Source organism: Falco biarmicus, chromosome 17 (assembly GCF_023638135.1).
Source record: "Falco biarmicus isolate bFalBia1 chromosome 17, bFalBia1.pri, whole genome shotgun sequence".
NCBI lineage: Eukaryota > Metazoa > Chordata > Aves > Falconiformes > Falconidae > Falco > Falco biarmicus.
Genome location: NC_079304.1, coordinates 1,237,418 through 1,264,794, shown reverse-complemented (window position 1 = coordinate 1,264,794; position 27,377 = coordinate 1,237,418). Strand labels below are relative to the sequence as shown.

Sequence of the window (27,377 nt, the reverse complement as noted above, 5' to 3'; positions counted from 1 at the left end):
GATCGGCTGCTTCGTTTCTGGAGGGTCAGGGATCAGGTTTCCCTTTCGGTTGCATTCCTTGATTATCAGATACAGATCTTGGATGCATGTCCCTTGCTCGTGTTTGTTCCCTGCAAGGTTGGCTGGGATGACGTGGCTTTTGGTCTGAGCAGCTTTGCGTGGTACCTCAAAAGTGTAAATCTGCTGGAGATTTCCCTGTCAAAGCTACTTGTGGTTTGGTGTGTAGAAAAAGAGTAAACATTTCCCTAGGTGTTTTGTGTTTCCTGAGTCACGGTCCCTCCCGCTCCTCCCAAATAACTGCTTTAAGCTATTAGCTCATGAGCTCCCAGAAGGTGTATTTTTCTAATAGGCAGTTCCAATAAATATATTTTATTTATTATAAATAAATAAATATATCTTATTCACCCTGATAAAAGCTTTGGTTCGGGGAAGATCTCTGGATCTCTGCCTGAGCTGCAAGGAGCATCACCTCCAAATCTCGCGATCAGGAGTAGCCACCGAATTTCATATTTTAAAAATACAGAGGCTTTAACACGTGTCCCAGAAGGTTAGCGTGCCCTTTGTCAAATATTTGAGAATCGGCAAAGGGCAGAAAACCATTAATCAAGGTGGGAAGCTGATCCTACAGCATTACGTATGCTTGTGGCTCTCCATGTGATTTCGCTTAGCACAAAAGGGGTTTGTACATATTAAGCTTATTTTCATGTCTATATTGCTAGACACAGCATTAATTGGTCAAAGTTGAATCAGAGTGTGGCTGCTCAGACTCCGAGTTCCCTGCATGAAGAGTGTAACTAGCCACTAAGGTGTGTGGAGTGGCCGTTTTGGTGTTCCAGTTTGGATGTGGGTACCAGTTTTTAACCAGTCAGGTTTTCCATGATGACTTGTCCTCTTGGAATTTTTCCTGTCCATTTGTATGTCACCTCTGATATAATTTCCATTATTAGAGAACAAGTGTGTCCTGTTTCTAACGTGCACGGCACAGAGACTGCTTGGCGCTTGCAGATAATGTTGAGAAGTGCATCACTTGGGTTAGAACCAGACTTATTTTGAAATTTTAGATCCTCTACAGTAGAGGGAAGTTCAATCTACTTTGAAAGCACAAGAAAAAAAATGTTACAAGGTCCAGATCTTCAAATTCAGGCACCCTTATTTGTAAAAGAAACAAAATGGGGAAGGGGGGAGGAGGAGAGGGGAGGTGAGCCAAGAGGAGAGAGAGGAGCAAGTCAGCCCTTTCTCCTGGAAGCCACTAAATCCTTTTCATGTAGAACAGAATGGCTGGTGAAAATGCTGACCTGCCTTTAACCTCGGCATAGCTTCCAGGGGTTTTTGGCTCTTGCTGTGTAGAAGCAGCCAACTGTTAATGTTCAAAATCTGCTACTGAAAAGAAAACTGGTCAAGGAATCACGTGCTGCTACGGGGGAACTTTGCACTTCACGTCCCCGCAGAAGTGGACTGTAAAGTTTTGCTGTTTGAATGCAGCAGAACAGAAGAAAATCTCCAGCAATTCTAGCAAGCCTGCAAAATAAAACAGAAAACATTTCTTGCCAGTATGAACACCACAAGCACTCGGGTAAGCTTTACAAGCAGCACTTGATGTCATTTAGCAGCAGCCTCCCAAGGGTGCTAAAATTTTGAAGGGCTCTTTTCCATGGTGAATCTTCCTGGGGAAGTGCTGTAATTTACTCTGGTATGAAAAGAGGCCACGGTTTTTCTGAAGGTAGAGTCCTGTGATGATCTACACTGTGTTCCCCACCTAATTGTTAGGGGGATGGTCTTGAGCAGGGAAATAGGTGTGATGCTAAAGCAGCTTAAAGGGCAGCCAGTGAGCTGCGTAAACCCTCCTGCCCCGCACCGCAGTGATGCGGACAGGTCTAATACTGTGCGGGCCGGTTGCCTTCACTTAGATTTTGTGCAATTTTACAATGAAGAGCAAGATGTAAAGGACCCCCGTTCCCTTCTGGAGGTCTCTGGCATGTAGCTTTTCTCATGTTCTTTTTTTGGTGTTTTTCACTCTGGCCCCCAAGCTTTTATCGAGTTGCTGCTTTCTGCAGGTTTGTGTGTTTGTGGGTTAAAAATAGGTTTGTTAATAAATTAATCTGGAGTTTGTGCTAAGCAGAATAGATGCTGCTGACAATAAAACAAGATAGATTTGTTTGCAAGTTAAACTGCTTTGAGAATGGAACAAAGAGCAGCTCGAAAGGCACATCAAGATAAATTTAACTCAGGTTAAATATTTTTGTGATCTTACAGCTAAAGCATTTGAATCAGTCTTATGAAATGCTCTGTTAATAATGAATGAGATTTCTAAGAATTACAGATCTTTTTTTACCTCTCGCCAGCTTCCTTTTGGACTCATTCCCCAAAGGAGGAGCTCCCTGAAAAATGTCTAATATTGATGAATAATGAGCTTTTGTTCACTGATGCATCTGCATATTGCAGGTGACGGGGCTGATGGTTTAGGAGGTGAGGAGGGGGGCTATTTATCAGCGTCTCATCAGCTCTTGAGCAAGATTAGTGGGCTCGCAGAGTCCCAGCAAATGAATTGCAAAAGGACACCATCTCTGAATCCTGATTAAATTCCTTCTCCATTTCATTAAAAGGGCAAATTAAGCAGAAAGCGAACGTGTGCGTGCACACGTGGGGCGTGGTTGGTGTCAGGGGTGAGAAGCCATGAAGTCATGAATCAGAGTTCTGCCTTCCCCCCTGTTAAGCCACTGAGGCATCAAGGGTTGGGTTTGGCACCAAAATCTGACCTTAAATACTGGATGAAGGGTCAGCTACAGGTGTTTGTTGTGTTACTGAAAAGACGTAAGGAGAAGGAAAAGTGTTTAAAGCTGAGGGAAGTGGCCCGGAACAGATGTTATACTCAAACTGTGAAATTTGCTGCAGTTTATGGTCCAGCCCGGTAGATGGGAAAAAAAAAAAAAAAAAAATGAAAATTTGAAAGAAAGAATTAACTGAAAAGACAGATCAGAAGACAGCTAGAGGAAAATTCAGTGTTGTCAGCTCCCACGGTGTTATTTTGGATACTGTGGTAAGTGACTTTTCTTTAATGTTATAGCTGTTGATGGCGTGAGATTAGATGGGACTCTCAGCTTTTATTTTAAGACCAGCAAGATTTTAATCTTCATGGTTATGAAAAGCTGCACAGGGATCCAAGCTTGCCCAAAAAGTTGAATGCCAGGGATAAAATAACTTCCCTCCCCTTGTGCACATACCCCCACACATGCCTCCTTTCTGCTTTCTTGTTTAAATCTGAGAATTTTAAAATCAGTTTCAAGACTGTTGTGGACATAAAAAAAGAAGAAAAATTGTCCTTGCTGATGCTAAAGAAGGAAAAAAAAGGTGAACTGATATTGATGAGACAGGCAAAAAGAAAGAAGGATCCAAAGTGGTAAAAGATGGAGAGTACAGAGAAGGCACTGAATCAAGAAGGCGATGGGAGTTGGTGAAGGGTTGAAGGGATGTGTATGTGCATTTCTTCTGAAAATTTAACAGCCTCACTGTTAAAATCCAGTGGTTCCCTGTAGCTGGCTGTCACGGTTCCACCCCTGGCAGCAGCTGAGCCCTGCACAGCCGCTCGCTCCCCACGGCACGGTGGGGGAGACAATCCGAAGGGTAAAAGTGGGAAAACTTGTGGGTTGAGATAAGAACAGTTTCATAACCGAAGTCAAATATTAATAATAGTAAATTGTAGTGAAAGGGAAAATAACAAAAAAGACAAAAATAAAACCCAAGAAAAACAAGTGATGGGAAGGAAATCCAGTTGCCCACTGCCAGCTGACAGATGCCCAGCCTGTTCCCCAGCTGCGGCCCCCGGACACCTTTCCCCCCATTTGTATAGGGAGCACGATGCCATATGGTACGGAATATCCCTTTAGCCGGTCCAGGTCAGCTGTCCTGGCTGTGCCCCCCAGCCCCTGTGCCCCCCAGCCCCCTCGCTGGCGGGACAGGGGAGCCTGCAGAGTCCTCCCTGCTGAGCAGCGCTTACACCGAGTGTAAACATCGGCACGTTATTCTCATCCTAACCCCAAAACGCAGCTCCATACCAGCTGCTAGGGAGAAAAATGAGCCCTGTCCCATCCTATCCCACCTGGAACCAGGGCACGGAGGCGTGCAGCGAGGTGCGTGGAGGGCAAGGACGGCGGCCGGGGTCGGGTGGGCAGGCAAGGGGCGTGCAGCCCTTGTCCGTAGCATCAGTGCGTCGCTGTCGCAGAGGCGGTACCCCAGATGTGCATGTGTGGTTCTGTCAGAGCGGTACGTTTAAAGTAAGAGCACTTAGGAGCATGGCGGGGTTTTATGATGCTTTGGTAAATCCGCCATCAAGGTTGCTGCACCTGTCTTAGATTTGGAAGCTTTTTAACAGATTTCTATAATGTCTGTAATAGCAGACTGTGCTTGGAAACCTTCATTACTTTATTTCCGCAAGTGATAAACTGAAGTTGATTAACTAAAGCTTTGCTGCTCTGCTCTGTCTCACCGGCACAGCGTTCCAGGGTGTTGTGCTCTGACGGCGGAGCGCCTCGCTCTGCTGAAATGCTTTTTACCCAGGCCTTGCGTCCCTGCTCCAAGCAGCGCACAGGTACGAGCCCTGCGGGGCGTTTGTGCCATTCGTCATCCCGCCTGTCAGCCGGTGCAGCGGGGAATTCAGCTTTAGAACAGAACGAACACGGGGTCAGTACGATGCTGCTGTCGGGGTATTTTTCATTAGGTTTCAAGACCTTTTGTGTGCGTGCCGTGATTTATAGATACCTTGAGGCTTGCGACAGAAATGGTTTTACCTGTTTCATCTCTGCCTTTCTACAGGATTGTTGATATGAATTAAGCGGGTGATTTCCCTGCCCACCCCCCCATTTGAGGCCAGTGTTGTGAGAAGTTAAACATACCAAGAGCGGCGTGGATTTGGACCTCAACCTCGAGCAGGGCAGACTGAAGGTTTTGGGGGCCTTTTTTTTTTTTTTGAATGGAGAAGCCAACTCGCTGGCTGATGGTGTGTGGTAGAGAATACAAAGCCCTCTAAGTGCCTAGCCTCCCCCCAAAGCCCCAAGTGCTGCCGGGGTTGGGGGGGCACAGGCAGGGCTGGGGCTGGGGCTGGGGCTGCTCTGCTGGCCAAATCCTGCTCAGCAGCCGGGCGCCCTGGAGAGTCCGGGGCAGCACAGCTCTAATTAGGTGTATCCTGCTGTGGCCAAGTTTATGAAGGCTTATGTAGATTAGGGTAAAAAATTGATTTTACTCCTTGCCAACGCGTTAGCTAGGAGTTCTCTGCTGCGGGACGGCAGGTCTGGTTCGGTGTGTGGCTGGAGGCAGGGGGGAGCATCGGGGTTTAGTGCCTAACTTCAGTGCAACGTATGAAGCTCGCAGCTTTGCCACAGTTACTCCTTTAAAGCAACAAACCCCCTCTTTCCTACTTCAGATGTTATAAATCTTCACGTATAATTAACGTTACAGCGGTTGGTCATCATGAAGGGGTAGCTAGAGAAAAGCGCTTTCTCCTGCAGCGCCGTCTGAAAGGTGGACGTGAAGGTGGGTGTTAAGATCTCTGCCTCAAGGAGAACTGGATGGGGTGGTAAAAATCCCCTCGTGTGTTTTGACTCAAGACAAGTCGTGGAAAGCCTCGTGCTCCAGCACATAGGCCAGCTTGCAACTAAATAAGAAATAATATTTACCATCCTGTATATACGTGATGAAGCTCTCCCAGAAGCGTCGCTCTGTCTGCAGTGGCTTCTAAGGTGCTGTCTTGGATGAACTGCTGCCTTGATACAGTTCTGGTTTTGTCCCAAAGAAATAAAAGATATTTTAAAGCATGTTATTTGCAAAAAGTTCTAATCAAAAGGCTTCACCGAGAGAAATGAGCCAAGTTTGAAAATGAAAGCTTGACACAGGCAAGTCCTCTGCCAAGGAGCGTGCGGGCGTAAATCTGGAAGTCTGAAGGCCAGGTAGGCTTGGAAAAGGACTCCAGCGTCTCTGGAGCGTGTCCTCTTCTGGTGTCAACGGCCACGTGTCTTCAAGGGCTCCCAGGCTGGGCTGCTCGGAGCTGGGGCAGGTGGAGGTGTTGAAAGCTGGTGGACAGGGATACGGCAAATCCTCGGAGAAAGCTGCAAAGGGGCTGCCTGCATCCTCAGAGGGTCTTGCCATGTTCCTGTTCATGAATGTGTTTTAGCACTCGGATGCTTTAGGTGCCTCAAATTCCATGTTCATTTTAAATAGTGTGAGACTGCGTGCCAGCAGAGACTGGAGGTACATATATCTATATTTAAAAATAAATATATATCCCCCCCACATCTGTATATACAGGTGGCACTACTTTGGTGCTGTGGAGGCCCCCAGATGCCTCTGCACTGGGCTTTGCGTGCTCTGTGTGTGGCTGGCGCCGCTGCCCCGTCTCGCTCCGTCCCTGCAATAACCCCCTCGGTGCCTCGGCGAGGGCTCCTACCCCGGCACACGCCGCGGTCTGTGGGAGCCTGGTGCAGCAGGGCCCGGCACTGCAGGGTTCTGGTTTTTTCTCCAGGGTCATGCTTTCTGGCTGGAGAGAGCCTCAGGTAGAGACACGTGTTCCCCGATGGCCTCTGCAGCCCCTCTCGCATCCCGGTGGCTCCTGCCCTGTCGCCCCCGGCCCAGCGTGTCCCATCACTAACCTGATGCGCAGGGTATCGGCTGTTAGAGACTCGGGGTTGCAAGATCTGCCTCTCAGCAGATGGCTTAAGGCAGAAATTCCTGTTCTTTGATGGATTTGAGGTCATCAGTTTATCTTTCCAAAATGTAGAACATGCTGTCTTGTACGAGGTTGCCTTTTTTTTTTTTTTGAGCTTTTGGTTGATCAGGAATCCTTGAGTTTTAGAATCTTCAAGTTATTAGAATGATTAGGGTTGGAAGGAACCTTTAAAGATCATCTAGTCCAGCCCGCTGCCACGGGTTGGGACACCTCCTAGCAGCCCAGGTCGCTCTCAGCCCCCATCCAGCCTGGCCTGGGACACGCCAGGGATGGGGCACCCTGTGCCGGCGCCTTGCCGCCCTCATTGCAAGTGAAATCCGTGGGACCCATAAGAAACTTTCTGGCAATGTCTGAAGGCCCGTTCGTTTCTTTTTTAAACCTTGCATTAAGGAAGCATTAATTCTTTTATCCCCATCAGCATGGCAGTTCCGTTGTTGTTTGCCACTTGCCAGTGGCAGGGATGCTGGGAGCCCCCATGGGGACGGGGGTCTCCTCCCGAGGCTGTGACACCCCTCACTGTGCAGCCCCCCGAGCCAGCTGAGATGCTACCAGCGGCAAAACCCTCAGACGTCGAGTCTGTGGCGTGTGGGTCCGGCTGGGTCCATTGGCGGTGGGGCAGTTTGAAGGATGTCACCGGGGGGGCTGCGGGGACTCAGGACCTCCTGCCTGCAGGCTGTCACCTGGGCTCGCCAGAGCCATGGCTACCGGTTAGAGAGCTGGGAGACCTTGAAGGATGAGCACAGAATACTTTTGTGGTTTAGGTGTTCGATCTAAAGAGAGCCCGTTTTTGGCACAAGCTGACGTTCTGATGCTCCCCCCCCCCCAGCTGCCTGACGACAGGAGCAGGGACAGCCATGTCGTCATGTCGCTTTGCAGCTGCCGTTGCCTGTTTCACTCAGCTTCTCCGCTTCTGGATTAAAGCCCGGAAGATTTTTAACATGGAGATAGGATTTAGGGATGTAGTGATGCGACAGGAGTCCTGTTGTGATGTGAGGGTGGGTCGTCATTCGCCATGCAGCAGGGATGGGCACTGTGAAGCACCCACGGGCGGTGATGGGGAGGGGGGCTTGCACAGCCCCTGTCCTGGAATACCCTCAGCACTGCTGGAAAGTTTAGGGTGTGGGTATGGCAAGCTTACAGAAATAATGTTATTTTGCAGGTTTCTTTCTGATTGTGAGTGGTCATGGGCTTGATGCTACCGGGGAGTGACGTGAAATTCGTTCTGCCCAAGAAATGGAGTAGAACAGAATATTTGCGGTGGGAGGGGGCTACGTGGCTGTCGGGTCCAGCTGCCCCGCCGCTTCGGGGCTGCCCAAACCTTTGTACTCCCTTTACATCAACCAACTTCGCATCACCAGCTTTTTACCTCGGAGCAGAACACGCGGCGTCAGCCTCAGCGGTTGCAGATAACGCGAATTTGCTGAAATGCGACGTGGCTTTCTCAGGTTTTGATTGTGCAGTTGTAATTTCTGAGCAGCTCCCCGAGTCGCGCCGTTAGTGAGCTTTAGTTCCCCCAGGAGACACGCTCTGCGTGTCGGTTCATGTTGCTGGCTCGTAGCTAACTGCACGCTTTTGCCTTTTAAATAAAGTCAAAATTGGTTTGGTTTAAAATAGCTCATAGAAGAGATTAAGTCCACAGAGCAATTGCTTCCAGCCTGTGTAGCAGTACTTATATCATCCAGGGCTGTTCAGAAGGTAAATTAATCCACAGGGAACAATCCTAAATACCTGATTCAATGAAGAGTTTGCGCATAAACCAGCTTTAGTGTAAAACAGTGAAAATTATGTTTAAAATGAACACAAATTGACAATCAGAAAAGGGGCCAGCAGGACTTATTAGCTCTTGTTTTCTTTCTTTTTTTTTTTCTTTCTTTTTTTTTTCTTCATTTAGAGAAAACTTATTTTGACACATAGTTGTTTTGCTTTTCCTCAGCTTGATGTGTTGGAAGGTGATTGATTTCAGATGCTGATGTGTTTCTACAAAGATTAGTTAGACACATACTAAGATAGCTTTTTTTAATCAATGGATTTTAACAGATCGATGGATATTATTTTTTTCTGTAAATGCACAACATAGTACGCCTGGCACTGCAGACCCAGGCTTTGAAACAGAGATTTTCTAGAAAACCATTTCAAACATCTTTCTCACTATTAAACAGTTTGAGGAAGCGAGACAAATCTGTGAACATCTGTTTCTCGGGTTTATCTTCTTTTCCTATGCTGAAGTGTAAACAGGTGTACCTGACAGCAAACTGGTTTTTAAATGCCAACAAACAAGTACTGGTTCTTAGCAGTTGCATGTGTTGGGTTTAGGTTTCAAATATGTTACAAACAGCTAAATTTTGTAACGCTTGATGAGATAGGAAGGTATTGATCCCGCTGCATAGACAGGAAACTCATACTGAGAAATAAAATGATAGAAATAGGGGTAGGGGCTGGAGCTGCATAGAGTTTGTTGGGGTGGATGAACGAATTACAGGTCTTGGGTTGTTTTTTTCCATGACGATTTCATGACTTCAGATGTCAGCAGTTAATTTCGATTCCTATTATAATAGCATTTAACGTTTCTAATTAAGCCCGATTGGTCCTTGGTCATTTCGTTCACGGTTTTACACTGGGGATGGAGTCGCAAGGTCTGGTGGCACCTCGGGGGGGGGGGGGGCATCCCAAGCCCCCGGCTTTCAGTGTCAACACTTCTGTATTTCATCAGCTCTGTGTGGGTATTGCTGAGAGTTCAGACTGAACACCTGGGTTTAGGCAGTGAATTCGTTCCTGTACTCAACAAATGATGGGCTAAACCACGTAGCGCTCTGCTGCTGGGTGTGTTCAGAAAAACCAGCGACGTAACCCTTTGTTTTGTGCGCTTTGGCTGGAACGTCTTCTCTAGGCTGCTCACTCACAAAACTTTGGAAAAAGCTTTAGTTTAAACGCATGTGAGCCTTCCGAGTAATTTATTTTTTGTGTTTATCTATATAATATCGATATATTTTTGTGTTTATCGATATAAAAATTAATGTGTTAATGAGGCAGCATCTCCCTTGGTCGAGGAGTGGGCTTTGTGGCACCGAGGCTGCCCCTGAGGAGGCGCCCCGGTGTGAGTTGTGCTGCTGACAAGACATGGGAGACCCACGCTGTGGTGTCCAGGGACAGATGGCACAGAAATTAGCAGAGAATTTGGACTGGGAAAGGTATTTGCCACCGTTATGTGAAAATGCCTGATTTCAGTGGATTTTGCAGGCAGATCTACAAGCACAAGGGCACATCAGGGTATTCAGGGCTGCGTTGAACTTCAGGGTTTGGAATAGCAGTGGAGATGCGTGTGGCTGGGGCGATGAGAGGATAGTGAGCTCTGGTTCAGGAGCTCTCTTCTGGGGGGTTGGTTTGTTTGGTTTTTCCCTTTTCTTTTGTCCCATCCCCAACCCCCAGGTTAGGAAGCAGGCAAGTCTGACGCTCCGAGAAGCTGGCATAGGGTGTTGGGACCTTCTCCCCATGACTGAGAGGTCTGGTTATGACCTTGAATATGTGGGAGACTAAAGATGAAAGGGAATTCAACAGCCCGAAGGGAGTTACAGCCCATGGATAATTGCATCAGAATCCAGAAGAGAAAATACCGATGGGGAGGTGATGGTAGCGGTGCAGACTGGTGGTGTCTCTTCCCCACGTGAAAGTCAGTATAGCCACAGTCCTGATCTGCAAAATGAAATAGTATCAGGGAAAACGTGTGGATTGCAGTCAAGCTTCGTAAAAACCTGCTGTCAATCAAACAAGACGCTGGGTTCGGCTCCTGAACCAAGCTAATCCGTGAGGGCTGGTGGTTCATGCGGCGGCTCCCCGCTGTCCGGCATCACGAGGTTGTGCACTCGTACAGCCCTTCCCTGGAAAGGTGGTGACTGCCATGCAAAGAAAAAGGTCCGAGGAGCACCGATATTTTTTGCCTTTGTAATTTCTGGTTTCTGGAATTGCATATTTGAATACGCACACGATTTTTAATACTCTTTGTAATTACAAATGGCTTTTATCAGTATGAGCCAAAACATTGTAGCCTAAATGTTCTTCTAGAAGCTGTAAGCAGGAACAGTATCATTAAAAACTAAACTCCATAATCTCTGATTTATGTGAATGTGGAAAATATGATGAACATCGCTTTTTGGCTATTGCATTGCACAACTCGGTGCAGAGCAGCATGTGTGCAAGCCGTTCTTTCTTCGTTACTCATTTTGTTTATAATTTCTTCCTTCAAGCTACTTTGACAAGCTACTCAGAAAACGTGGAACGCACTAAATATGGAGGGGAGAGCAGTAAAGAACTTGGATCCGGAGGAAACCTGAAACCTTGGCAGTCCCAGAAATCCAGCATGGACTCCTGCTTGTACCGCGTGGACGAGAACATGACGGCCTCCACCTACAGCCTGAACAAAATCCCGGAGAGGAACCTGGAGACGGTCCTGTCCCAGTCAGTGCAGTCTATTCCTCTTTACCTTATGCCACGGCCAAACTCGGTAGCAGGTAAGAAATAAACGTCGTTGCCTTGAGGTCAGAGTGCGAGACGGTGCGCGCATGTCACAGCCCTTCTCATGTCCCTGTGATCCAAGGAGAAAGCTCCTTTCCGTAGTCATCCTGGGGCTGGGCTCGGTGATCTTAGAGGTCCTTTCCCAACCTCAGTGATTCTATGATTCGGTGATTAAGCATGACAAAAATTGTCATTTCATTTGACTCCTTGCTTCTAAATGGAAAATTTCTGTGGGGAAAACTGGTTGTGCTGGTGTTTGATGGTTATTTCAGCAGTCCGTGGCCCCTTTTGTACGAAATTGTACAACTGTAAGGTTGTTGGGGACTGTTTAAAGGAAGACGGTTCTTTGCTATTATTGCACTGCAAATAATCTTGGGTTTGAAGTACCACGTGATTCCAAGACACGATAGCCTTTTCTACCCTTTCAAAGGAGGTACTGCAAGTAAAATCAAGTGTCTCACCTTCTCTGAAGGTCTTAAGACCTTTGGGGTTAAGAGAATCCAGAGCCCCCAGGCACACAGAGCCGGGAGCAGCATCCCTGCCCAGCCAGGCTCGCTCCATAACTGGACTGGGTTTCCTTTCTAATCCCACTTTGGACAGTCACATGAGATTTTATAGATGCTAAAATCTGGGTGCCCGAAGCAGGGGGGTACAACGACACGTGCTACTTTGCTATGTCTGAAGGACTAAAAGTCTGGGATTTCAGAGCGGAAAGGGGACAGGAGAAAGCGGGAAGCTCGGCTGGCGTAGCCTGTTTACTTGAGGTTCATTTCTTACAAATGACACTGTGCAAACACCTTCGAAAGGAAACAGGGTAGGTCAGGTACCAGCAATTTAAATATGCATATGTGTTGGTTTAATTGGCTTGGGAAGCTGTTAGCTTGCTTGATGCATTTAGAGGCAAATATTGTTTCAAAAGAAGACAATCTGGCAAGATTCTGGAATACCTTTTCCTTCCAGACAATTTTGTTTTCTGGGGGTTTTGCTGCTTTTAAGTCGTATGTCAGCTAGCACAGTTGCATCCCAGGATAAATTGTGGTGGTGGTAACTATGCACAAGAATGCAAGATTTGGTTTAACCTTTTATCATCAAATGATTACATGTTATCTCGTGTAAGTTTATGGAACTAGAAAATTATGTTTTCTAGGTAATAGATTTATATGGGTTTTCTCCCCAGAGCAGTTGACCTCGTTATCTGTGTGCGTGAATGGTGGGAGAGGGAAACCAGATGTGGTTTCATGGTTGACTTCAGCCTATCTGCAAAACGTGCCATTGCCCAAGGTTAATCCTGCGCTGACTGCCAGCTCCGTGTCCTTGCACCAGAGCTACACTTGGGGTAGCCGTTTGATAAACCAGATCAGTAGACTAATCCGACTGAAAATTAACTCTCCAGAAAACATCAATATCAAGTTTGAGCCACAGGTCACTAGTGTGGCGACAAAGCGTGGCGGGGAGCGGGGCAGAAGGCTGCTTTTCTTTTGCTGATAGCCCACATTTTCAGGTGATCGTGAAACCACAGCTTTGCTAAAACACCGTTGTTGTCTTTCCCCCCACACAAAAAAATAAAAAAAAGGTTGAAATTATATATAAGCAGTCTATTCTTGGGAAGCAGATCATGGCAGCACTTAGACCTTCTGGCTTTTTTGTCTTCTGTTTTCTGATTGTTTTGGGGCTTTTAAGCTTCTCTCTGAATATCTCTGAATAAGGAACAAACACTATTGTGCCATATAGCAGCCTTACAAGCAGCCGTAACGCATCCCTCGCTCACCAACCAGCTTCCCACTGGAAGCACTTCTTCAACACGTCTTGGCTTCATCTCGCATTTTATTGCATATTTCTTTAGAAACAATTAAAAGTACTTTTTTTGGTAAACACTTTCTCTTAAAAAAACCAAACAGACCCACCCACACACACCCCAAAAGAACCCCAATCAAAATCCAAAAGAAACTCCATCCCACTCCAGGCTCTCGTGTACCATAAGATGCCAAAGAGGGACGGTGGATTTGGCAGAGCCACGTCTGGGTTTTGGCAAGTGGCTGAGATTTCTGGGTTGCCCTATCTGTGTACCTTTTTAAAAGCCGGGCTCTGAAGGCAGTGAGAGCGCATCTTCCGCAGCCTGGTGGCCGGTGCTGATGAGTTACGGCGCGGGGTAGGGATGTTAAGCAAAACGTGAGCATCTTCTCTATGCATTAATACAGAGTTTGAGGCGGGGGGAAACCGTAAGGAGAGACTAGCCGCTCCTTCCCTCCGAGTACCCCCATGAGCAGCTCTCGGTGACGTTCCCATCGGTGCCACCACACGTCACAGCCATCCCCCTTAGAGGAGGGGGGCAGCCCAGGCACCAAGCCCATGCCACCTTCAAATTCCAGCAAATCTTTTCAAAGCTAAAAATTCAATTCAGCTCCCAAAATCGCTTCCGTGCACCGTTGGCAGGTGGGCTTTGTCAATGCGGAGAGGAGCCCAGCCTGGCTCCGTATTGTCCCTTTTGTCTCAAAACAAGACAAAATTTTTTTGATAGAGAAAAATTGGTTTTGATCTCCCCAGGGAATCCTTTAAAGAGCATCTTCTCAAGTTAGCATTTCATCTGCACTTTCTTTCTCGCAGGCTGGTGGAGGTAAATATTCTTTCAGCATTTTTTAGTTATGTCTCTCTGGAATTCCAAGATTTTTTGGTCTTTTCTAGATTATACTCTCTCTGCCATTTCACTTACAAAGTCCCTATCGATTCACAAAGAGAATTGGTTCCCCCGGTGTGTTCCTCTTCTCTTTGGGAGAAAAGACTTGTTGCCACAGCGCAGGCTGAGAAATTTGGATTTCCATCAGCTAAATTGCAGAAAACCAACTGGCATGAAACAGTTGTACAGCTTTCAGCTTGGAAACTGAAACGTGGCCCGCTCTGGCGGGGTGCAGGGCACGGTGGCCCCCCGTGGGTATTGGCCTTGGCTTCTCCTAGTTTCTTGCAGTCGGAGAAGATGTACCAAATAATTTTAATATTGTGCATTTAGTAGCTTCTTGTTTTGGCAAACAAGACTGCAGATTCAGACTGCTTGAATTCAGCGTTTTAAGGTCAGGTGGCTGAATTTTCTGAAAAGCTTTACCGTTAACTGTTCCACCACATTAGATGGGAAAATAAGGGGAAATGCAGCGTTTTGCTGGAGGTGAATTCCTGCACTGGGCACAGGGGAGAGATCCCAGCTCCTCCAGCTTCGCCACCTGGGCACAGCTGGATTTCCTTGGTGTTGAACTGCTTTTGTTAAATCCCTCTTGAGGCTCTAAAATTCTGGTAATGGCACTGGCTTCAGTGGTCTTGAGACAGCTTCATTTACATGATGATCATGTTGTTGAGGAAATAGTTGTAAAAATCAAGTTTAGTCCTGATATAACTTGAAAATTCACTCTTATTTGGGTGAACTCCAGCCCTAACTATGTCAAATGTAACGGACTACCAGGTTAGAACCACCCTTGGTTACAGAGAAGAAAAAGTCACGTTAGCATTTTAGGATTTTAAAACAGTATTTTAAATTGGTTGTGCACAGGGCAGTGGTTATATTTTCTGTTAACCTCAAGTTATAGCTCAAATCCTTTTTGTTTAGCCAGTGCTATATTATACTTAACTGGGGGGAGAGGGGACACCCACAAAAAAGCAAATTACATATTTTCTTAGTTTTAATTAAGGAAATTCCCTTCCCTTCCTACGCAGTGCAGGCAGGGAGCGCGGGGCGGTGTGCGCTACCTCTCCAGGACGTGGCGTTCGGAAAGTGCAACCCTGTAACCACCAGCCCAAACCACAACCCCAAATCACAAAGCTTTAAAAAAAAAAGGAAAGGCAGGACATGGAAGGGAACAAAACAGGGAGCCGGGGTAATGTGCGTCTGTGCCAGGGTGATGATACGGAAAAAGTGTCGGTGATTCGGCAGCGGCGCTGGCACAGGGTCCAGAGCAGCCTCCATGGTTGTGGTACTGGTAGCCACAGCAAGTACCAAAAAAGCAGTTATAATTCTCTTTTTTGTTGTTGTTGCATTTACCTGTTCTCCAGTGATTTGGGTATGGTTTCAGAGGGGCAGGCAGGAGCTGCTAGCGAAATTCTTTGCAAAAAAACTACCCAAAAGAACGAAAGCAAGCGGTCGGTACTTCTGCACGGTGCGGGACTTTTTACCTGTCAGGAGAGATGGGGTGTGCTCCAAGATGAGAGGGGGCTGCAATTTAGAGAGGTTATGATCCAAGAAAAAAAACCTATAAAAGTAATCCCAGGTCTTCCAGTAATTCTTTAAAACTCCATTTTACAGTCGAGCCCCATATGAATCCATTTGCTTTGCTCTTTTATTGTTCCCAGAAACAGAAAGTTTCAGCTGCCTTGGCTTCCTACCCCATCCCCAGCAAATATGCACAGTAATTCATTTTATACCTCAATATTTTTTTATACTAATCATTGTCGGCACTGGAGTTGGGCATTCAGATTTTTGAATGAACACGAATTTCTTGGGAAATTTTGCGTTTTGGTTACACAATGAACGTCTCTGTTTCCATTCCCCGTGAAACCAAACATGAAATCTTGTGTTACTTCGGCCATGTGCATGGTTTATAAGGTCTGTTTAAGCATTAATAGAGAGTTAAAATGCCATTATTTAGTACTGGCTCCTCTCTTTTTCCTTGTGGAGAATAGAAAATAACAGCAAATACGTTATTAGTTATTAACTTGGAAATCTTTATTCGTTAGGAAGGTATGTTGTTGGAGGTGAGGGCAGGATTTGTGTAAATGCCTGTAAATCCCGTCATTGTGAGAGCACGGGGAGCAGCTGTTATCTCGGAGCATCCTGCATCCCAGCAGCTGGCCCTCTGGGGGTGGTTCTGGCAGAGATCTGAGGATCTGGCAGGCCTGCCTGCCTCTGCCTGCACCGCACCGGGCAGAAGCACAAGCTGACAGCACGAGAACAGGTATAAAACGGGACGTGGAAAGTGTGATGCTCAGAAAAGCAAATCCCTCCCTCTCCGGAGGGCAGGCAAACACGAGATCGAGCAGCGGGGTTTGAGCAGGTGAGGGAAGTGATTGGAAGCAACTGATGACAGAAATAAATGGGGGTTTTCCTGCTGAATTGAGTTCATATTTTCCTCCGTCCCATGGCTTCTCCAGAGGAGCCTGGGGAAAGGCCGGGGAAGCCGGGCGGGAGCGGTGGTCCCTCTCTGGAGCTGTGTGATGCGGAGCCGCAGCGAGACCCCGTTGAAGAGCACACGGGAGGAAGGAGAGCAGAAGCTTGTTAGGAATACTTCTAACTCTGCCCAGGGGAAAGAGAATTGGTACAAAAATAGCACAGAGAACAATGGGATGTCAAACACAAGGCACTGCAGCAGGGGGAAAGGGAGCTGGAATGAGATCGGCCGCAGAGCACATGCTTCTCCGCCAGCCCTGCCATGGTAGCTGTGGTGCAGCATCACCACAATTTACACCTTTTTTCTTTTTTTTACTTTCTTGTGATGGGGTATGGTTGACTCTGAATTAGATGCAGCTCTTCACATGAATTGTTCCAAGGAGAGAGATGACATGAAGATGCTTTGGAGAAACCCCAAATCCTTAGCATTGTGTTTGGCCATTTCTCAATAACTTAAACCGGATAATCCAGCCAAAAATTAGAAGTCATTAAATCTGAAACACACTTATTAATAGAGCTGTCAGGAACCTGAATTTGGGGTACATGGAGAATACCTGGTAATATATAAAAAAAACCCTGCATGCATCAGCCATGGCAAGCTGAATCCCTTGACTCAGATGCGAGCAGCACCCCTCCCCCAGCAATCCCGCATCCCCAGATCACCCTGCCTGCAAAACCCGCCCCTCCCTGGGCTGCCCAAAGAGGAATTTCAAGTCTGGTTGTTTGGGGTGTGATTCACATAGTGCATCAACAGTGAATTATCTTCCACTATTTGTTTGCCATTTCCTTGGGAGAGTTGCGCTGGCGATGTGCAAGCACTTTTCAGGAGGTGCTGCTGCTTCTCCGTTGTCCTCAGCTGCAGCCACCACCTCCTGTTACACGGAATAAGGTTCGGCTTCGAGGGGAAGCTTTCAACAGTTTAATATTGTATTTTCTAAGATAGATTGATCTTGCGTGATTTTTGAAGTATAGAAGCATATTCACAGGAAAAATTATTTCTGGTTCTCCCGGCCTGAGGTCTTTTTAATTATTCCTTGGTTCTAAATCAGGAAGATAAATCTCAGTTCTCAGCCTGAGCAGTAGCAGGATAGTTGTCCTGACAATTGCAGAAATAACCCGTGGCAAAGTGTGCAATGGATCCGACAGCTCGCACTGTCTGCATGTACGAGCCACCTCGGTGGCGGCTGTGGGATGATGATGATGGTGAAGGCAGGAAGGGAGCCTGGCTTTGGGCTGCTGAGGGATAACTCCTGGCTTCTCCCAGCACCAGCAGTAAATCGGGCCACTGGCTGTCATCCTGCTCTTCTCCGGCAGCACATAAAGTCGTCATGTCCCCCAGAAAACATCTGGGACTGCAGCTGGCTTCGCCTTCCGCAGACAGGACAGGGGCTGAAATGCAGACTCTTTAAATAAATAGAATGAAAATAAAAACCCACCAACGGGATTGCAATTCTTCCCAGGAAATGGAACAATTCTTCTTCCAGGAGCCTGCACGTGTATTGTAGGACTCAGAAAATGTTGAGTTGTTGCTGGGAAGCCCTTTCCCACCCAGCTGCCACCAGGACAGGTGACACGTCGGGTAGATGCTCTCCACACCTGGTGGAGTGCCCCTGCCGCCTGCCACCCTCGCTTCCTGCTCCTCTTCCACCTCCTAGAAGATTAATGCAATTTAGAAACATTTTTCAACCCTTTGCATTAGAAAAGCTTTTTAATTATGTGACTCCACAAGTGCTGGCAAAATTTAAGTTCTGCAGAAATCATCGAAGTCCCAGCATCGCTAACCCTCCCTGTAGCTGCTGGCTGGCGCGGATGTAGGCTGGAAGCCATTCCCTAAGGATGTTTCCAAAGTGCGGCCCTGCACTGACAGCTGTGCTGACCGGTTGTCCATCATTTAGGCTTCAGGAAACTTGGCTTCGTGGTGAAAACCTTTCCCTGCACAATGAGTAGAAGATCCCGTGGCCCAGAAGGAGAAGGTGAGAACATTGTCATGGAGGCACCTGGCTATATCTGTTCGATTGACCGTGGGCTTTAGAAGTATCACAGGATTCTGTTCATCTGAAGCTATTCTAAAAGCCGGTTTGGAGGACTTAAAAGGGAGAAAAAAAAAAGAAGAAAGGTCAACCTTCTCGGAAGGAAAAAGTTGAGGCACCGATACTGGCAAGTGAAGAACACGCCGTGCGGGGTTTTGCCTCCGTTACAGGAGGTGCTGTGCGGAGCAGGAGGTGCTGTGCTGGATCGGAGCAGCTGGCAGAGTTCGGAAAACTGGGCTTCAAACCCTGGGCACTCTGGCAGGGAGTCTCTTCATCCAGGTTTTTCCCACAGCTTTAAACGAGCACAATTAGCACCGATTTAGGGAACCCCCGCGCTAGTTGTGGAGCAGCCAGGTGTTGATGCTTCTGACACAATCCGCTGCAAGAAGTCGCGTCCATTTGGAGACTCGGATGCGGTTTGGGCAGCGCAGGCTGTGTGGCTGTACGATCTGTGCCCCGGCAGTCACCGCCTGGCGTTAGGAGGATGCTCGGCGCTGGCCTCGCTGCGCGTCGGCGGTGCCGGGTCTTCTGGCAACCTTGGTGTGCCCACTGCAAGTCAAAAAATTATTGGTAATAATCATGTCGTAAAACTGATTATCTGCTCGAGGACCAATGTGAATTTTCAAAAAAAAAAAAAGTTATTTTAGTTTTTTAGTGATGACTGATTAGGGAGGGAATAATTCTTGGGTTTAACCATTGCTACATAAATTGGAAAAAGGGGCTTTTATCAGTTTGTTGTTAGGTTGAATGGTCTTGTATGAAGAAATTAAATTACCAGCAAGATTAATGTTTCTGGTCATCCTTGATGGCTCTTTGCATGCTTGACAGGATGAAAATGGGACTGGAGCAGGGCTGAGTATGGGATTTAGGGGGAGGAAACTGTCCTTCAGCGGCTCAGAGAGAGACACCCACCCACCCACTCCCACACACACACACACATATATATATATATTTATCAGCAAGCACAATACGGGGAGTTTTGTTTTCTTTCCTTTTTTCTTTCCGACAGGGTAACTTGAGCCGAATTCGTGAGGACATTGAACAGAAGTCGGGAAGGAGACAGGGCAGTGTCTCCGCAGAGGAACAGCAGTTCCTGTGGCCACCGAGTTTGTGTATTGTATGCAGCGAGGCCTGGGCGAGCAGAGCTGCCCAGCTGTGTGTAACGTGTTAGTAACTCCTGCTCAGGGGTAGAAAATATGCCTGGAAAGGGCGATAACCCTTATCCTGGTTGAATGGTCTGCATGAGCTTACTGCAGTGCCATTTACAAATGGGGAAAAAAAAGCATTCACTTTGATTTTTTTTTTTTTTTTTTTTTTTTAGGGAGTGGGCTTTCTGAGCTTCCCCAGGATCAATCAGGACTGTTTCTGGTCTGGGTTTTCAGCCCATCCTAAAGGAGCCGCCAGTGCTGAGCGCTCCTGTCTGGCTGCTTTTTATCTTCTTGCCTGACAATCCAGTGAGAAGGGACGTTGATTTACGGGAAAGGATTATCTGTCACGGTCCTGCTTTTCATGGCAAAGCTGGCCAGCCCCGTGTGCGACTTCCCCACGTGTGTAGAGTCAGGGAAGGGTTTGGGTTCGAAGGGACCTTAAGGAGCATCTGGCTGCCCCCCACACACACCCGGGGCAGGGTGCTCGGAGCCCCCCAGCCTGGCCTCGGGTGCTGCGGGGGATGGGGCGTCCCAGCATATCCCAGCTGGTGCAGGTACGGCGGGTGGGATGGAGGGTGAAGCGGGGCAGGACTGACCTGCCTGACGTGCCAGAGCCACGTCTGCCTCATGGCAGCGTTTCAGCTCTGCTCCGCTCCTGCGCCGCGGACACCTCATCAACTGTACAAGAGCAGAAGAGCATGACGGGCTTCTACAAACAGCCTTTGATGGGCTTATCTCCCCTTTTTCTTGCTCCTGTTGTTTTACCTTTTGTCTGCCCTCTGTCTGTCTCTCCATCTTTTTCTTAAAACTTATTTAGCGAGTTCAGGTAATTTGAACAGCATTAAAACCCGCTGCCAGCGTTGAGCCCATTCTCCCTGCCCCTGCTTACGGTCTCTGAATCTTGCTTGGGTTTTGACTGCAACACAAACTTGTCAAGGTTTTTGCATGGTCATTAGGCATTGTATGAAGGAAAAACAAAAAGTTTCTCTTAGTTTTCTCTTGCAATTTTCTGCCTTTTGGTTTTATGGGACTGTCGCATCTTGTGTCGGGTGCCGAGGAGGAAGGGTTCAAAGTCCAGTGCCCTGAGCTCCTCTGGAGAGCTGTATCAAAATATTTACCTGTTTCACAGCGAAGAATTCATGTCAGCTTCACGGGTAGTCTTTGAAGGAGTCATTTAATGAATTAGTTCAAATTAAAATAATAATCTTGTTATGGGAATTGACCAAAAACTAAAGAAGCAAAAGGTGGTATCAGATAGAGTGCTGGGCAGCCCCATACTGAGCAGCGTGGTGTCCACTGGTACGTGCACTCTGGACATCGTTGTCAGGACAATAACAGAACTGGTGATCTGCAAAGACTATTTTTAAGTTTTCTGTTTCTAATTGGGAAGATTATTCCATGCAGTGGAGTTTCCATTCCTTTGTTTTATAATATTCTGTAGATTACTTGGCTGAAAGCATTTTGACATGGCAGAGCAGTGGGTGAATTGGGATGCAAGTGATCCAGATTTATTTTGTTTAAACTACATTTTCTCCCATCTTCCAATCACCACCAATTAAAAAAAATTTAAAAAAAATTGGATTGCTGCAGCTTTGTGCCAGCATCAGCTGGTCATTCCCCTCTGATCTTCTCCGGAGGCAGTTCCCACTGAACCCTGCAGCACCCATTGTGAAATTAAATTTTAGAAATATTTGTAATCATCAGGCAGCTGTGGAGAAAGTGTCGCTTAAAAACAGATGGCTGGAGTGGCTGCTGTACGTGGTGCATCGTGGTAGGAGGTGCCACCTGTGAGACAAGGTTCTACCTGCGGCTTCTGCATATTTCTGCAGTGGTGCCACCTTCAGCAGTGACAATAAATTATTCCTATTTAATCTAGCATTGTAAAGAAACCAAAATCCTTCCGTGAGGGAGTAACATTGGCATAGTAAAGTTATCTTCTTTAGTTCAGGTAACGTTTTTCTCATTTATTTGTGTATTTTTGCTGATCAGTTGTAAGTTTCATTTTCCTGCTGCTAAGTCTGGCTTTCTGAACAGATAAATGTTAATATCCAACCAAAGTGGTTCTGAAATAATTGAAGAGGAGGTGACTGTGGGCTTCAGCGTAAAATGCACTATTGAGTAATCTTCTACGTAGTAGGAGATGTCGACTGCCTCCGTCAGGCTTTGCACACACGCAGCTGAGTGAGTTTTGTCGTCGGGAGAATGTAGATCAGATAATAGAGACTCTGTGTCTCCATTTTCTGTGGGTTTTTTTATTTATTTATTTGTCAACATCAACAGGAGACCAAACCAGAGCAAACACCGACAGGGCATGAGAAAAAGTTACCAAAACACTTCCTTACTCCTCACTGGGGGAAACTGGACTTGGTTCGTCTTAGCTGTGTTGACTCAATGTAGTTACAACTCCATGTGCTTTGTTTAAAAAAAAGAAATAAAAAAACCAAGAACCAGGGTATTAGATCCGAAAGCCAAGTGTGACGTAGTTGTTTGCTTTCTCGTGGCAGCCACCAGCTCAGCCCACCTGGAAGACCTGGCCTACCTGGATGAGCAGAGACACACACCGCTGCGGACGTCCCTGCGAATGCCGCGGCAGAGCATGGCCGGTGCCCGCACGCCGCAGGACCTGCGAGGTAGGAACGCGCCGGAGCCGCCTCTCCCTAGGGATGCGTGTCCCTGCCGGCACGGCCAGCGGGGAGGGAGGAGGAAATAAATGGAGTCAGGAAGGACGTTCCCTCTGTCCGGAGGCGGCCGGTGCCCCGCTGCTCCCTGGCCAGCCAGGCGCCGTCGGTGCAATGCTCTGGGGTCGCTTCTCTGCGCTGCCGTAGGTGTCGGCTTCGCCAGATGCACGCTGCGTGTAGCTGTGGTGGAAAGGGGGATTACAGAGGCAACCGTGTGTTACTCGATAGACCCAAAGCGTGAGCAGCCTCATTTTTCAGGGACACGCGCACAGCCAGCAAATTGTACGTTAAAGCCAGCGTGTGGCACTGCAGCCCCTGCGCCGCCTTCCATTGCTGCCCCGTGCCCCGAGGTGGGGTGATGGCCATCTCCTCCGTGTTCAGCTGGCTGAGGGTGCTGCCCTCCCTGAGCCCGGCGGCCACGGCGGTGCGTGCCTACGGGCAGCCTGGGACGGAGCCTATACACCCACCCGGTATCAGATAAGGATATTCCTGCAAAACGTCCCCAGATTCCTCTCCCTGATTGCCCCCTGCCAGCCCTCTGCTCATCTCTGAGCCCTGCGGGGCTGAAACTTTGATGGTTTCTAAAGAAAAAAAAAAGAGAAATTATGGTGGGCCACTATTTTTTTCTTCTTTTTTCATGCAAAGCGAAGGCTCGCAGTCCCCGCTTTGCGGTTTGCAGCATCCCGGCAGGGAAGGAGCCAGGCGCAGGGGATGGGGCCACCAGCCCGCCACGTCCCTCTCACGGATGCTCACAATGCGGGTATTCAGGCAGCCTTCGACTTCTGAAAGGCCTTTTGAGAGGGGAAATTTTTGTGGTCCTTCCTGGCAAAATCCACCAAAAAGACGTTAGCAATGAGAAGAGGAGCCAGGGCTGACATTTTAGCATTTTGTTTATTCTCGGGCAACTCCACGAGCCTCGCCCCGTGCCCCCGGGATTTGAGCCCACCCTACCGCTTCCATCCCCCCTAATCCGAGCATGGTCTTTGGCCACAGCCTGAAGCGATGCCCGTGACAGCCCCGCGCCCGCAGCAGATCCAGCTTAGTGCTGGGTCCCCATCGCTCGGCATTGCACAGATGAGTAAATATCCAAGAGGGCTTGTTTGGGTTTTTTTCTAGTCGTTGCTGTCCCATCGGACTTGTTTGTTCTCCCCTTACATAGGCAGAAGGGTTTCTGCTGGCAGTACGTGAAAATTTCTTTTTCTCTGTTTTTTTTTTTTGGGGGGGGGGGTTTGCAAGTGCCTGTCATCCTGGGGTAGGAGCTGAGGAGTGGGAGGGCTGGCAGGCTGGGTTCTCGCTCAGCACCCCGAGCGTGCCCTGTTACAGCCCGGCCGGGATCTCTACCAAATGCACGAGCCCCTGACTAGAAGAAAAAAGTGGATTTGTGTTGCTTTGGATCGCAGTCTGTAATGAAATCATACTGGCTTGGTGAGGTGGTTATAAAAATGTATTAGCAGGCAGAAAGTGAAGAAAGCAAAGTTTGACAGACAAAATTTCCATATGTTCGAAGGGAGCAGCTTGCCAAGGCTTCGTAATTTGCAGTGATTGCATCCAAAACATTAAACTTTATTGTAGGAACAGAATCAAATTGTTTTCCAGACACACTTTTTAAAACCATGTAGCGCTACATATTTTCTCTCTTCTTTTTGTTCTTTTTTTTCCCCCTTTTTCGGTGAAGGTTGCATGAGAATAGCAGCAGTGTTTCAATTTTTTTGAATTTGCTTCTGATCTTGGTCGAGGTGCCATGCTGTTTTTAAAAAGAGAGGGAGAAGAAGAGGATTTGAAAAAACCAAACCACTGCTATTTGGAAATACTTCCATTGAAGAAATGGAGGGTGAGGGGGTGGGTGTCCCCCCCCAGATGCTCCGTGTCCCAGGTGTTCCTGTGAAACTGGGTCTGTCTGGGCTGTTAGTATCACAAGCTCTTTGTTTCAACTGGAAATCCTGAACGGGGTTTAACTGGAATGTCTCTCTTCTTGGCACTGGGCTGAAAGTGAAGCGATTCCTGGCCCCGTTTTGGGGGGACACGTTGCAGCCCCCGGATTTGGTCCCAGTTTTCAAGAAACCCAGTGGAGAGGAACCAAATGGGAGACCGTCCCTGCTATTTTTGGTTAAATCAATTAATTGAACCAGGGGAGCAATTTTGCGATGCAAAGCCAGGAGCACGCCAGATTCCTGCTGGGGGTGAACACAGCGTGGCGGTTTGCGGCGGGGGGGCTGGAGCTGGGCAGGGGCGCCGTAACCCACAGCACACGGCGAGGGCTGCGGGGCGCCGGGGGGCAGCAGCCAGCTGGCAACAACATTTTGTGGTGTTACAACACCCCCCCTGTTGCCATTATGATTTTTAATGTATTTTTCCCGGGCGCTGCTGCAGCGTGTGACGAGCCGTGGTGTTCAGGTGAGGTTTGGAGCGGAGGAGTGGGTGGCTCGTACTCCACCAGTATATTATTTACCGAGATAAGCGATATGGCAGTGGCATTTTTCTTTAAAGTGTCTTTTATCATTTACTTGCAGGGGTTTTTTCCCCCTTGTGGTATGCGTTTAATCCTGTCGCCTTTTGCATAAGAGAGTTTGACGAGCTTCTTAAAAATGCTAAAAACCAGTTCAACCTTTTGAGGCTGCCAGTGAAAAATGGGCACTGGCCTCATCCTGCTCGATGCACACATTGAAGACAATGCTCGAAGTTGCAGTCTAAAGCAAGCAGAGGAAATAAACTCAGGCATTTGGCTAATTGATGGGTTCTTATTTAACGAAGGACACAGCAGGTGCTGAGCGTTATTCAGAGCAGCATTTCACCCTAATAGATATTAAAGCACTTCCCACCTGGGCTCCGCTCCGTGCCGGTCCCTTTCGGCAGCCGGGTGTATCTTCCACCTGGGGATGCTCAAACGGCAACAAAACGCATCTAGAACAAAATGTAAAACAACTAATGAGCTGTGGGTGCTGATTGGCAGCGTAGCTGAAAAAAATCCCGTTTGAAGAGAGGGGAGTCTGTAAAACAAACTATTTCCAAACTTGCATTTTAGAGTCCTTCAACAGCTAAAATAACTAAAAAGTCTCTCGGTGTAGCAGGATGGGCCTTGCTCTGACTCTGCCCCTGCTCATTTCCAGCCCCATGGCTTTTTTTTCAATCGTGCAGATGATACAGCCAGCTTTGGTTTGGTATGATGGAAGTTTTTAGCCGCAGAAGAGGAACCAGGATGGGTATGGTAGGCGATGCTTCAGCTTGGGATTTGAATTTATTGCTTGGGCTGTACAGAAGTTGCACGGTATTTCATCAACTCTCATGAAAATTTCACGCCACCAGACCTTGTTCTGTTCCACTCCACACAGTAATTTCCAGGAAAAGTATGGGTTTAATTTATGTTAAGATATTATCAGAACTTCTGGGTATTTCTGTGGTACTCTGGCTTATGTTCTATAAAATGCTTCATTAAAAAGGACTATAAAACCCAGCAAGCATTTGACAAATTTTCAAGGATGGGAAGGCAGCTTATTCACGTACTTTGATTTTTCACAGGTACTGAAGTCGAGTGGCTAATGGGGTTCATCCAACGCATGCGCACACATCCTCCCCCGCTACTCCTGAACTTTCTTACCCTCTTTTTTTGGAGCACTTTCCATTAGCTTATTCTTTAATTAATTTCTGCCCCAGACGCTGACGCTCTGGTGCAGCCTTCCTGCTCTCTGGTTCTCCTTTCCCTGCGATCTGGGGTATTTTTTTCAACTCTTTTCATCAGAGTTGAAAAATTCCTTCAGGGCTCTGGGGTCTTTCCCCCGATTGTGCCCTGCCTGTGCCTGGGGACCGCTGGCTGCTGTGAAATAAATAGTAACGAGAGAATTTTGGCATGGTTCAACAGACAGTACCGGGAATTAATGAGGATCTGGCACATGGTTGCAATTAGTCAATGGCAGTGTTAAATTATTCATAAATGCTTTCAACAGTCCAGCTAGGAAAACGTTGATGCTGCACTTGTCTTCCAAAGGCAGCACAGGGAAATGAAATGTCTTCTGCTGGCACGTGGAGGTGGTGCTGGTGGGACAAGAAGCGTGTTCCCAGCCCTCCTGTCCAAACCAGTGTGGCACTGAGTGCGTCCCTGGTGCCGAGATGCTGACCAGCATCCCCTGCCACGCCGGGAGCCCTGGGGTGACAACGCCTGAAGGTGTGACGTGTCCCCCCAGGCTGGAGGAGAAGAGGTTGGCTTTGCTGTGGTCAGTGACTGGTGGTGTTGGCAGGTCGGGGGGGCAGGAGCGTTGGCCGTTGGTATGTGGGTGGGTACGTCTCTTCTTGGGATTTTGTTAGGCCTTTTTTAGGAAGGATATGCCATTCCCAGGTGACAGCCACGATGCAGATAGTCATGTCCACTCGGGTAAAGACCAGTCTTTGGGATGTCCTTTGTCTTGTTTGAGGTGGCGTGGCTGGAGGTGTAGCTGTCACACAGCCTCAAAGCCACCTGCACCCCTGGAAGTGAAGCAAGGTGCGAGTCCAGGTCCCCACCACCTGCAGCAGGAGCTTGTCAGGTCCCACAGCCTCTGCATTTAATCCGTCCTGTCTTGCATTACCCCTGAGACCACTCGGTCCCCGTTAGACCTCTGCCTTTCAGAGGAGCGTTATTGTACATGTTCCCTCACTAACACAACCTATCACGTATATACACGCACGCACAAATAAAGTAAAGCTGTAGTTTATCAAGCGCAACTCTTAGCTTGATGGTTTCCAAATGGAGTCTTTTGATTTAATTCGCTTTTTTATTTCTTTTTCTATATATAGTTTGGGTGGCATCATGCAAACAAAAAATTTCCCTCATCAAACACACTGCTGGAACGCTTGATTTGCACAAGTCAGACCACTACAGCTGGTTATCTCTGCCACGTCCATACGCTATTGCTCGTGCAATATCCATCCTCCGGTGGGAAGCCCATCAGTCCTGCTGACACCAGGAGCCGGGCTGGTGCTGCCACAGGCAGGAGCTGTGATGGGGACATGGGGACAGGCAGCCCCGGGGCTGACTCGGCACAGCCGGCTGCCACGTCCCCTCCCACCGCCGTGGATTTTGCTTCTCCAGCATCTTCCCGTGCCAGCGCGTCCTGCTGCGCTCACATGACAGACCCCAGCAAGGGGAATCAAACAAACTGCTTGGGAGCTCATGCAATT

At 47.9% G+C, this 27,377-nt stretch overlaps 1 protein-coding gene across 8 annotated transcripts in view; it reads left to right on the top strand.

Moving 5' to 3' along the window:
- TANC2 (tetratricopeptide repeat, ankyrin repeat and coiled-coil containing 2) overlaps positions 1–27,377 on the top strand; it is a 247,545-nt gene that overhangs the window by 149,521 nt on the left and 70,647 nt on the right. For all 8 annotated transcript variants that reach the window (XM_056362303.1, XM_056362299.1, XM_056362297.1 and 5 more), the window contains 2 exons: positions 10,957–11,220; positions 22,053–22,178. In XM_056362303.1, the coding sequence (XP_056218278.1) occupies positions 10,957–11,220; positions 22,053–22,178 (390 nt within the window). The remainder of the gene's footprint in view (positions 1–10,956; positions 11,221–22,052; positions 22,179–27,377) is intronic.